General features: G+C 39.0%; 1 protein-coding gene across 1 annotated transcript in view; it reads left to right on the top strand.

Annotated features, from left to right (window-relative positions):
- The first annotated feature begins 11 nt into the window (after positions 1-11).
- Positions 12-13,222, top strand: part of ASB5 (ankyrin repeat and SOCS box containing 5) — a 40,558-nt gene continuing 27,347 nt past the window's right edge. Inside the window, exons 1-2 of the mRNA XM_060778686.2 lie at positions 12-84; positions 8,063-8,356. Of these exons, the coding sequence (XP_060634669.1) occupies positions 8,161-8,356 (196 nt within the window). The 5' untranslated portion in view covers positions 12-84; positions 8,063-8,160. The remainder of the gene's footprint in view (positions 85-8,062; positions 8,357-13,222) is intronic.

Below are 13,222 nucleotides of genomic sequence, written 5' to 3'. Positions count from 1 at the left end.
GCACAACCGCCCTCGCGCCGAGGAGGAGGCAAGCGGCGCATGCGCAGAAATAGTGCAGTTTCCCTTCGGATGCCGAAGCGATAGGTAAAGATCCCGCAGTTTTCTCAGTTTTAAAAGGATATCCCCCAGCACCACCTTTTACACTATTTGGGCAAAAGTTTTGAGAGCTGAAGGGGGAGATGTATCGCAATCCCTACTCGCAACAATCAAAATGAAAGGGGTCCTTTGTTCCCTCACAAGGAAAAAGGCTTTCTTCCCACAGCAATCATGGCGTCCAAAACAAACCAGGAAAGCCACTCTTAGCGCCACCTAATGGCCGCCTGGTGGAAACTCCTAAAACCTGAGTGCCATTATCACCTATCTCGGTGGTTCTCAACCTCCCTAATGCCGCGACCCCTTAATACAGTTCTCTCATGGTGTGGTGACCCCCAAACATAACATTATTTTTGTTGCTACTTCACAACTGTAATTTTGCTGCTGTTATGAATTGTCATGTAAGTATCTGATATGCAGGATGTATTTTCATTCACTGGACCAAATTCGGCACAAATACACAATACACCCAATACTGGTGGGGTTGAAGGGGAGATTGATGCTGTCATTTGGGAGTTGTAGTTCCTGAGATTTATCATTCACATACAATCAAAGAGCATTCTGAACTCCACCAATGATGGAATTGAACCAAACTTGGGACACAGTTCTCCCGTGACCAACAGTAAATACTGGAAGGGTTTGATAGGCATTGACCTTGAGTTTTGGAGTTGTAGTCCACCTACATCCAGAGAGCACTGTGGACTCAAACAATGATGGATCTGGACCAAACTTGACATGAATACTCAAAATGCCCTAATGTGAGCAGTGGTGGACCTTGGGGAAAATACACCTTTACATTTGGGAGTTGCTGTAATTTATAGTTCACCTACAATCAAAGATCCTTCTGAACCCCACCATTGATAGAATTATGCCAAACTTCCTACACAGAATTCCCATAACCAATGGAAAATACTGGAGGGATTTGGGATGAATTAACAGTGATTTAGGGATGCAGTTCACCTACATCCGGAGAGCACTGTGAACCCAAACAACTATGCCAAAGGGGTTCCAAAGACCATCAGAAATATGTGTTTTCTGATGGTCTTCAGTGACCCCTCTGAAACCCCCTCGCGACCCCCCCCAGAAACCCCCTCGCGACCCCCCCCCCAGGGGTCCCGACCCCCAGGTTGAGAAACACTGATCTATCTATCTATTCTTCTATTCTATTCTATATATAAATAAAAATGTAATGTTCGTTTGTGGGATTAACAGAACTCAAAAACCAGTGGGCCAATTGACACCAAATTTGGACACAAGACACCTAAGAACCCAACGTATGTCCTCCACTCAAAAAATGATTTTGTCATTTGGGAGTTGTAGTTGCTTAGACTGCTCACCTAAAATCAAAGAGCAGTCTGAACCCCACCAACGATGGAATTGAACCAAACTTGGCACACAGTTCGCCCATGGCCAACAGAAAATACTGGAATGGTTTGGTGGGCAGTGTCCTTTGGTTTTGGAGTTGTACTTCACCTACATTCAGAGATCACTGTGGACTCAAACAATGGACCAAACTCTACAAGAATACACAATATGCCCAAATGTGAACACTGGTGGAGTTTGGGGAAAACAGACTCTTGACATTTGGGAGTTGTAGTTGCTGGAATTTATCGTTCACCTACAATCACAGAGCATTCTGAACCCCACCAATGATGGAATTGGGCCAAACCTCCCACACAGAACCCCCATGTGGGCCACAGCAACGCATGGCAGGGGACGGCTAGTATAAAATAAGGAATCGTAGAGTTGGAAGATACCTCATGGGCCATCCAGTCCAACCCCCTGCTAAGCAGCAGGAAAATTGCATTCAGAGCACCCCTGACAGATGGCCATCCAGACTATTTAAAAGGCTCCAAAGAAGGAGCCTCCACCACACTCCGGGGAAGAGAGTTCCACTGCTGAACAGCTCTCACAGTCAGGAAGTTCTTCCTAATGTTCAGATGGAATCTCCTTTCTTGTAGTTTGAAGCCATTGTCCTCATGATGCACTTTCCCCTGTCCTTAATAAAGGCCAAACCCCACTGCTCATCCTTCTTAGGCTCCTCCCTCATAATTACACTTTTTTCTGTTCCTATCTCACCCAGGGTCTTAATATTTTAACATTTTATCTCGTGCATCTGGCCCGCCCTTTGTATTGGATTTTTACTATGTTATTTTGCACTGTTTATTTTATTTTGTTATTTTATGTATTTTGTCAAGATGTAATTTTTCTGTTGTTTTGTGTCTAATTATGCTGCATTATTTTTGGGCTCAGCCTCATATTAGCCTCCCCAAGTCCCCTTCAGGGAGATGGTGGCGGGTTATTATTATTATTATTATTATTATTCTGCATCCAAGTCTCCAGGGCAGCAGAAAACAAGTTTGCTCCCTCCTCCATATGACTTCCTCTCACGTATTTATGCATGGCTATCATGTCTCCTCAGCCTTCTCTTCTTCAGGCTAAACATGCCCGCTCTTTAAGCCACTCCTTATAGGGTTTGTTCGCCAGACCCTTAACATTTTAGTTGCCCTCCTCTGGACACATTCCAGCTTGTCAACATCTCTCTTCAATTGTGGTGCCCAGAATTGGACACAATATTCCAGGTGTGGTCTAACCAAGGCAGAATAGAAGGGTAGCATGACTTCCCTGGATCTAGACACAATACTCCTATTGATGCAGGCCAAAATGCTTGGTCCATAACTAATGACTGTCTTGACATTTGGGTCAGTGCTTTCTTTGTTTCTTAAAAGCACTGAGGTTCTTACTGGTATATAGACCAGAAAGGTTGGTGGTTCGAATCCAGGGAGCGAGATAAGCTCCCATCTGTCGAGCTCTAGCTTCTCATGCGGGGACATGAGAGAAGCACCGATCATCCAGGTGTCTCCTGGGCAATGTCCTTGCAGATGGCTAATTCTCTCACACCAGAAGTGACTTGCAGTTTCTCAAGTTGCTTCTGACACACACACACACACACAAAGGTAAATAGACCTAAATACCCTAAAGGCACTGGATCCTGGAAGCTAAGCAAGGTCAGTTCTGGTGGTAAACTACCAAGAAATGAATGAAAGAATGGAAACTTTATTTCTATCCTGAACTCCCCAGTTGGGACTCAGGGCGGCTCACAACAAATAAAAAGGCAAACGTTCAATGCCGTATAACAATACAAAATACATAAGTCAAAAGCTAAACCCAATTTACAGCTACACAAGTAGCAAGGACATCCAGACAATTAAACACAGATCAACAAATTCACATAATAACAATTTCACATTTAAAAGATTTTAAATTTTAGAGTTTAAAAGATTAAATTAAAAGGTTTTTAAAAAGCCAAATCCATATTCCACTTCATCTTATCAACTTGTGCAAAGTATATCAGGAATGCCAGGTGCTATATTTCAGAGGAAATAATAGGCAAACCACCTCTGGAGTGTGCTTTTCGCATCCATAGATTCAACCATATTGAATTTATTTTTTAAATATCCACACGTTTATATAAGGGACAGAGTTTGACTATGCAATTGTATAGCATCCACAGATTTTGGTATCCAAGAAGAATTCTGGAATCAAACCCCTCCAAATAGCAAGGGCCCTTTGTATGCCTTGCCTAAGAAAATCCTATAATATTCACTAGGTTATCACAAGCCAAAGAGTCTTTTGGAAGCACACACATACATGCAAAAACATACACATACTGTTTTGCATGCAATTTATTTTGGCATTCATTGGATCAATAATCTAATCATTTTTTAGATTTTTGAAAACCTAGGCAACTTCTCATGTTGCTTGGGTAAAATTTGTGGGGGTTTTTAGTGAACTGCGGGCAAAAGCCATGCTAGGGGCTGACTTCAATGTCAATCATGCCATGAATCCACTCTAAGGTTTAGTTTGAACTTTAAAAGAGCTAAACTTCTAATGTTGCTTGGGTAAAATTTGTTTGTATTTTTAGTGAACTGTGGGTCAAAAGCCATGCAGTTTGGAGAAGGACAAATGTGGTCCCTATATTCAAGAAAGGAAAAAAGGATGCCCCAAACAATTATCGTCCAGTCAGCCTCACGTCGATAGCAGGCAAGATTCTGGAAAAGATAGTTAAGGAAGTGGTCTGCAAACACTTAGAAACAAATGACATCATCGCTAATAGTCAACACGGATTTATCAAAAACAAGCCATGCCAGACTGATCTGATCTCTTTTTTTCGGTAGAGTTACAAGCTGAGTAGATGGGGGGAATGCCTTGGTTGTAGCGTATCTGGATTTCAGTAAAGCCTTGGACAAGGTCCCCCATGACCTTCTGGCAAACAAACTAGTCAAATGTGGGCTAGGCAAAACTAAGGTTAGGTGGCTCTGTAATTGGTTAAGCGGACAAACCCAGAGGGTGCAGACCAAGCTTCCTCTTCATCCTGGAAAGAAATGATGAGCCGAGTGCTGCAGGGTTCTGTCCTGTTCCCAGTCCTGTTCAACATCTTTATTAATGACTTAGATGAACAGTTAGAAGGCATGATCATCAAGTTTGCAGACGACACCAAATTGGGAGGGATAGCCAATAGTCTAGGAGGCAGGAGCAGAATTCAAAACAATCTGAACAAATTAGAGAGATGGGCCAAAACTAACAAAATAAATTTCAACAGGGACAAATGCGAGATAGTCCACTTAGGCAGAAAAAATGAAATGCAAAGATACAGAATGGGGGATGCCTGGCCCGAGAGCAATACGTGTGAAAAAGATCTTGGGTGTCCTCATGGACAACAAGTTAAACATGAGCCAACAAAGTAATGCAGTGGCAAAAAAAGCCAATGGGATTTTGGCCTGCATAAATAGGAGTCTATTGTCTAGATCCAGGGAAGTCATGCTACCCCTCTATTCTGCCTTGATCAGACCACATCTAGAATGCTGTGTCCAATTCTGGGCACCACAAGCTGTTCAGCAGTGGAACTCTCTGCCTTGAAGTATGGTGGAGGCTCCTTCTTTGGAGGCTTTTAAGCAGAGGCAGGATGGCCATCTGTCAGGGGTGCTTTGAATGTGATTTTCCTGCTTCTTGGTAGGGAGTTGGACTGGATGGCCCATGAGGTCTCTTCCAACTCAAAGGTTCTATGATTCTATGGACCTATTGCAGGGATAGAATTCAGGACCCTGGACAGCACCTTTATAGTTCTAAAACTTGGATTCTCCTTCCACAAATGGGAGCCACCAGTTGGCACAGTTTAAAAGCAAAATGTGCTAGTGGTGATGTGAAATTATTTAAATGTGTTCCTGTATGTGCAAGATTTTGAACCCTAAATTATCTTCTGAGGTTTCTCTGTGTTTTGGAGTACATGACCATATTTGAGAGTTGTGAGTGCTTTAAAAATGGTGAGACCCAGGGTGCAGCTGTGCTGTGCAACGAATGCAGTTTGACACGACGTTAACTGCCATGAATCAATGCTATGGAATCCTGGGATATGTAGTTTTGTGAAGCACCAGCACTCTTTGTCAGTGAAAGCTAAAGACTAGTGACATTTTCCTACCAGCATTATAGAACGGAGGCTCTTGTCTTCCAGTTGTCCGAGTTGCTCCTGCAGAATTCTGGGAAATATAGTTCAGGGCAGAGCCCTTGGAATTCTCAGCTAGAGAGGTCCTCGGCTTCTCTAAACTACACTTCCCAGAATTCTGCAGGAGCAGATCAGACAATAGCCTACGTTCAATAATGTTGGTGGGGAAACGCCTTTGGAAAATTACAGATCCCAGGATTGTATTGCTGTGTGCCATGGCAGAAAGCGATGTCAAACTGTGTTAATTCTGCAGTATAGATGCAATATCTATTTCACTGAAAATGAGAGTGCTACAATAGTAACTCATAGCTACTTATTTTTTCATTGCATGTCCCCTCACTCTTGTGTCTTGCCTTTGTACTATCTTTAGCCTTGGTGTTAGCATTGGGGCCCCTTCAGATCTGTATAGCTTTTGTGACTCTTACTAATATTTCACTGTTCTTTGTTCTTTCAAAGCAAAACACAGATGAGGGGTACATTGAGATCCTTGATATTTATCTTAAAACAAAAAAAGTGAAGCGTCTGCCTCCTATTTAATTCCTGGAAAGGGTATATGAAGGATTGCTTACCAATTGAAAGATTGTATATTGATGTATTATTACTTTCCCCTTCTCTCAATTTCTAGCTGTAATTGAGAATGTATAAAATGGAGAAATCTAAGAATTTCATTTTCCTCGAATGAGATGAAGAGTTTTCTATTAGTGCTGAGGGAACTAAGAGTGCCACAACATTTAGGCATATAGCTAAGTACATGAAACCAAGTTATTTTAATGGGATAGAAACTCATCCAAAGTTATCTAGGGGCCCTTCCACACAGGCATATATCCTGGAAAATCAAGGCAGAAGATCCCAGAATATCAGCTTTGAACTAGGCTATCTGAGTCCACACTGCCATATATTCCAGTTCAAAGCAGATAATATGGGATTTGATTCAGCTGTGTAGAGGGGGCCTGGATGACCTCAAGCCATTCCATCTAAGGCTCTCCTGTGTATATTATCATCTCATTTAGTTTTTTAAAGTTATTTTGCTTGATGTGGCTTTTTCTATTGCTTCTATTAACACAGCTGACCTGCCTGTGTATTTCCATTGTCTCATTCTGCTAAAATAAATTTTAGCTGTGCATAAAAGAGCTCTCTATGTGAACTTGAGATCACCTATATTGCTTGATAATTTTTGCTGTGTGCCTTCAAGTAATTTCCAACTTATAGCTATTCAAAGACCGAGAGTATGTGATTTGCCCAAGTTTACGCAGTAAGTTTTCATGGCTAAACTGGAAACTGAACCCCGTTGGTCAAACCACTACAACACAGTTCCTCTCTTAATGATAATTTGAACAAAGGAACCATTCATCTTTTTCTGTAGTTGAGAAAACTCACATTCATTTGACATCCTTTCATTTCAAATCCAACCAGGCATAACAGTAGAAAATGAAAAATAGTAATGGATTGAGGGCCCAATCAAGATCCCTGGAGTACATTAGAAGATATAATAAACCTCAATTTCTTAGTGATGGATAAACACAATTTGAATATTGATAAAGGTTGTCAGGGCTTCAGAAATTCCCGTGATTGACTCCATCCCCAGAAGTCTGCATAAGACAAATGCTAGTGGTCTTTCAGCATGTAGTAGGCGCTAAACCGAGGTGATGCTTAAAGCCAAGTAACTTTCTCCTATCTACTTTACAATGGATCCACTCAGTTATTTTTTTGTAATTTCTCTCCCCTATACTTTGAAAACTGAGGCATCCTAACCCTTTTGCATTAGTATGAATCCAAAATGGATAGTGTTCCCCTAATTGGATGCTGGATCCTAGGGTAAAACATTAATGGTTTGGTAGGGAATCCACCAAAAAAATAAAAGTAAACAAGCTGGCAAGAGCAAACCAGCACCATTCCTGAAATAATGACCTTAACTTTCATCTGCCTCCCTGTGTTTTTAGGTTAGCCTTCCATTTTTAATCAAAGTATGCATAGACTTATGATTTGTGGTGGCTCACATTACTTCAGAAAATAATTTTGTAAGATCTGAGTGGAAAAGTGCATCTATAGATGGTGTAATTTGACAGCAGTAGTTCCTTTAAAAAAAAGTGATTTCAAGACTTTTTTCCTCCCAAAAAATCTTTTGCACATTCACCACATTTGAGAGTGGCCTCCCAGCAACCTTCTCTATCAAGCTTTATGGAATCAGATCATTTCAATGGATGCAGATATCATTTGACATCCACTTTAACTAGGTATAAAACTGAAATAATTACCTACAAGTGATTTATGAGCTGTGAATAAAGAAACTTTGTAGTGTAGAGGAACCTGATCCAAAGCTTTTGAAACTACTTGCGTGTATTCTTCTCCAGTTGAATACCATCAAGCTAGCAGGAGCTTAAGTGAACTCAGTGCTATGTACAGTATAAATAATCCTCATATTTTGAGCTGCAGGCATCATGACCAGCTGATATTTTCTTTCCTCAGGACCAGCTGTTCCCGAGGAGTGTCTGGCTGGAGCCATATGATCTTATCAACATATTTCAGAGCTGTACCTAAACACTGACAAAGCCTCTTGTGCAGCTATGACTGTCGTAGAGGAAACTCGCCCGTTCGCCCAACAGCTATCCAATGTATACTTTACGATACTTTCACTTTTCTGCTTTAAGCTCTTTGTGAAAATCAGCCTGGCAATCCTCAGCCATTTCTATATTGTAAAAGGGAACCGTAAAGAGGCAGCAAGAATAGCTGCTGAGTTTTATGGGATTCCTCAAGAACAAGGTATGTTGCTGCTTACTTTGAGGATTGTTCTAAGTAGCAAATTATATCTTGACATGTCTTCCATTCTATTTAATTAGCAAAATTAGCCTACTACTTGTAATGCAGGTTACATTTAAGGCCAGTATATAGTGAGTTAGAATTATGAAATCTAGTTTATTTGCTCTTGAATTCAAAATGCATGCCAGAAGGAGAAATGTCTTTTAAAATGTATTTATAGTACTGATTAATTTGACACATTCATATTATCAACATAGTCTATGAGGCCCTGTGCTACTTTCTAACACGTCCTCATGTATACCCTTTGTATATCCTTGTTTACAAAGGTTATTTGTACCATAACACTGTCTGACTAGCTTCTAATGCAAGCCTATTAAGAAATCAGTTCTTAGCTTTAAAGACAGAAGGACACTTAGGTTTTCTTTTCTTTAAAATGTAGTTTTAAAATACCCAATGCTCATATTATGAAGATATATTTTATGTACAGGTAATTAAAATATGAAATATGATATTTCAGTGATACATTAAGACAACTTGTTGAGATAATAATAATCTGCATCCTGCTTTTTTGAGGAACAAATGCCCTAAAGCTTACTTCTTGTTTGGGCACAGCACAAGATTGCACAAAATTCTTCAGTGTCTTTTGATATTTGTGCCTTTTAATTTTTTTATTTTATTTTTTTGTAAAAATGGAATTTGCACAAAAAAGCTTTTTGGAAAGTTTCTCACAAAAAGTCCTGACATGCAGTCATCAAAATATGTACGAAAACTCACCCAGTGGGGAGAAAACATTTTAATTCATTAATTCTTATAAGCAGGGATGAAATAAGCAATGTTTTTAAATAAGCTTGATTTCATATTTACATACCTATTTCATTCTATGATTTGATTTGATTTGATTAATGGCACAAGGGAATAACCAAAGCCACAGCTTGGTGTTTTGGCTATTGTGATACAAAGTGCTAAACTCGAAATACAATTAATGTCACAGTGACATATTTCCCAGTATGTATTGTTAAGGATTACAACTTAGATTCTTTCCACCAATGGAACTGACAAATGCTTTTGAGCGTCTCTTGTATTTGTGTCATGTGCATATGCTGCGAATGAAGGCTGCACTTTCAAAGGAATGCCTATTCAAGCGAGAATAAGTTTGCGATGTCAACTAATGGAACTATATTTCATTTTTACTTTCATCTTTTTCAATTTATGCTTTTAAATGTATTTACAGGATTTAGTTTCCCAATAGGAAATTGGGAGGGGGTTCACAATGCACTTACAAGCATGTACTATCTTTTGACACCATTCCTTTTAATGTCAGAGTAGAACATAAACAGTATAGTGATCAAAGAAGTAATTTTCTGGTGTCCACAGCTGAAGTGCCATTTTAAAAAGAAAGAAACAAATTCTGGTACATATTCTGGAACAGCCTAATCTGTTGTAAAACGGACTTCAATACATTTGGGACCTAATTTAAGTGGACACTTCTGTATCATATTTCATTTTCTTATCAATCGAAAGTTTCCCCTCTCTTTTTCTTCTTTTCAGCATAATGTTTCCTTTAAGAATGCATGCTGTTGAAGGCACTTGTGAAAAATTGTGTGAGAAGTGGTAATCTACAAGGGCTTTCCAGTAATAACTCATAGGAAGAATGACTTCTGATTTAAACTGTTTGATCCAATGTTTTCACAAGAATAATTCCAAAAGCGTACCCTTGAAGTCTTGTGCTAGGTTGGAAAATATTGACATACAAGATCCCAATAACCAGCAATGGGATATCACACGGGGTGGAGAGGTGCTAAAAACATTTCCTGCTGTTATAACTTAATAGGATGAAGTTAGACACATTCCCAACAGCATTATCAAATCAGGAAAGAATTTCGCCCCCAGGTTTGACTCATTGGTTATTCTGAAAGTTTATTCTTCACTCTGTAGCATAAAAGGCTGCCACAAGAGAATGAATTCTCCTAGTTTAGGGAATTTCCAAATCTCACAGAATAATTGTGCTATTTAGTGGTTCACATCAGCAATATAATTCTAGGCTCTGGACTTTATGATATTATAGTGATCCATTTATATACATCAACTCCACTTTCTTCAAAATGTGGCAGGCCAGCACTCTTATCTTTGGGGCTTCTTGCTCATTTTTATCAGTAAGACCCTGGACATTAAGTTCAGAGTCACACCAACTGTTAGTACTCATCACTGCAATAATATGAATGTCTTTCTTCCAACTGCACTTTTTTGGGCAATTATTTCCCATTTCCTTTTATGGCTCAAGAAATATTACCCCACTTGGCCTGGCATGTTTGCTGCAATGAAGAAGACTAGAGGAAGTTGAATTAGTGTTCTTGACACCATGCTTCTCCAACCACACTTTTTGAAATTTACTAATTTACATGCTATATGAAAATGATTTGTTCTCATTATGTTCTCATCATGTGCCTTCTTGTCAACTCTGACTTGCATTGACCCTAAAGTATGGGGTTTTTTTGGGGGGGGGGGGGAGTGGTGAAGTATGCCATTCTCTTAAGGCAGAGAGAGTTGACTTTCCTGAAGTCATCCATAGCTAAGTAGAGATTTGAACTCTAGTTTCTTGGCATGCTAGTCCAACAGTGAAGCTACTATACAAACTTAAATGAAAGTGTACAAAGTGATACATATTGTACCTCCCACATTCCTCCGTCTGTATATCAGAGCCCTAACATTTTGTCAGTTCTAAATTGCATGCATATAAATACAAACATGCACTGCTATGTCCCCAAGACATAGAGCAGTGTCTCATCTGATAAGATCTACATATACTTTCTCATTTTACTCCTAGATCATTCACTATGTCCTCCACCTAATAACAATACAGTATAATCCCCATAGCATTTGATTCCCTATCCACAATTTCAATTACCCACACTTCAAAAATATTACCTCCACCCAACACTGAGAAGTTTTTATAAACCTTTCTAGGTCCTCTGTTGTGATTTTATGTTGTGTTTCCAGCCCAAGTATAATCAAAATATAGTTCTGCATTATCCACCTTTTCTATTATCCATGGTGGGCAAGTATGTATTGTAATTACGGGCAAATGAATCTGAGTCTCACTGATTATCGAAAACTGCTGTGACCTCAAAAATATGATTAGGCTACTGAAATGTGCTAAAAAATCAATTAAGAATTTTTAATAAAGTGGTTTAAATTTATATTCAAAAGCAATTTGTACCAACAGCATATTATTTCAGTGAAAGACACCTTTTCCTCTGGTGTCGATTCCATGTGAAAATAACTATTGGATTCTGTTTAACTATCCATTAGCTTTAAACCTTGAGATTTCAATTCATTTCAAAAGGATATAAAATACAAACATACCTGAAATAAAGGGAACCAGTATGGTAGTTTCGTTTATAGACATTACTGAAGATAATGACTGGTACTAAACTTTGTCCTTTCTTCAAACAGGGTCTATATTTGAATAAAGAAAAGGGAACTTTTAGGATTTCTGTCACATACATATCGATATGTTAACAGTTATCAGAATCATTGGCAATTATGTTTGGCACATCCAGATGATACATTCATCTGGATTCAGGAACAAATTCTGTTTTACTACTTCATTTATAAATAAGAAAAACTTCCCTTGGTGAATTTCTAGTTTAAGATAATTCTGTTAAATACGAAGAATCTTGTATGCCAATTCTATAATTCACACTAGGAGCAGCTTGCCATTGAAGCTTTAAGTTTATGGAATTTAACATTTTGGAGTATCAGAGAGGAACAAATGAGCTAAAATGAAGGTACACAACAGAAACAAAATAATTCAAATAGTAATGTGGTTCTTAGTGTTATTAGGACAAAGTTTAGTACCAGTCATTATAGGATTGTTTTTGTTATTTATCTTATGTAGTATTAATGACATGATCTGCTCTTTTATCTACCTGTGTGACCGCATCTCTGTGTACGAACCCACACGATCTCTTCGTTCATCTGGAGAGGCCCTGCTAACGATCCCACCGGTATCGCAAGCGCGATTGGTGGGGACGAGGGATAGGGCCTTCTCGGTGGTGCCCCCTCGACTCTGGAACTCTCTCCCTAAGGGCATCAGGCAGACCCCGTCGCTAGCAATCTTTAGGAGGAGCTTGAAAACGTGGTTGTTCCAGTGTGCCTTTCCAGAATAAGGAAACTCCTAGCATTATGTCCCAACGCACTTTATCAGAGATTCAGAATATCTGCATGCCCATCCCCCTCCAAACACCCCACCTTGTCATGCCCGGCACTTTTAATTTTTAATTTTAATTATTACATTTGGCCTGGCCATTGTTTTTAAGTGCATCATTAGGTGTTGTTAATGTTATTGTTATTCTTTGCTATTGTTTTGTTTTTTGAGTTATTGTGGTGTTGTTGTTGCTGCTGTTTTTATTGTTGTATTTGGGCTCGGTCTCTTGTAAGCCGCACCGAATCCTTCGGGAGATGGTAGCGGGGTATAAATAAAGGATTACTATTATTATTGTTGTTATTATTATTATCTCTGGAAATTATTTAGTAATTCCTATTTCTAGTTAAGTTTCCAATAGTAATGTGATTCTAATATACATGGGATTGTTCTTGTTACTTTTCTTATTTAGTATTAATGACATATGAGCTGCTCTTTTATCTCTGGAAATTATTTAGTAATTCATATTTCTAGCTGAGTTATCTGAAGATATGTACTGTATTCATACAGTTATGAATGTTAAGTAATGTTTTCCTACCACATCATTTAACAATTGCAACTGATAATGTCACTCAACAACAGTTGTTGGGAGAAGGAAAATAGCACAAGATATTTTCCTAGTTCACATTCCAGATAGTTCATAGTTCTATTAATAAAAATCATAT

The sequence above is a fragment of the Anolis sagrei genome, chromosome 5 (assembly GCF_037176765.1).
Source record: "Anolis sagrei isolate rAnoSag1 chromosome 5, rAnoSag1.mat, whole genome shotgun sequence".
Classification (NCBI taxonomy): domain Eukaryota; kingdom Metazoa; phylum Chordata; class Lepidosauria; order Squamata; family Dactyloidae; genus Anolis; species Anolis sagrei.
This window is presented reverse-complemented; position numbering and strand designations above follow the sequence as displayed.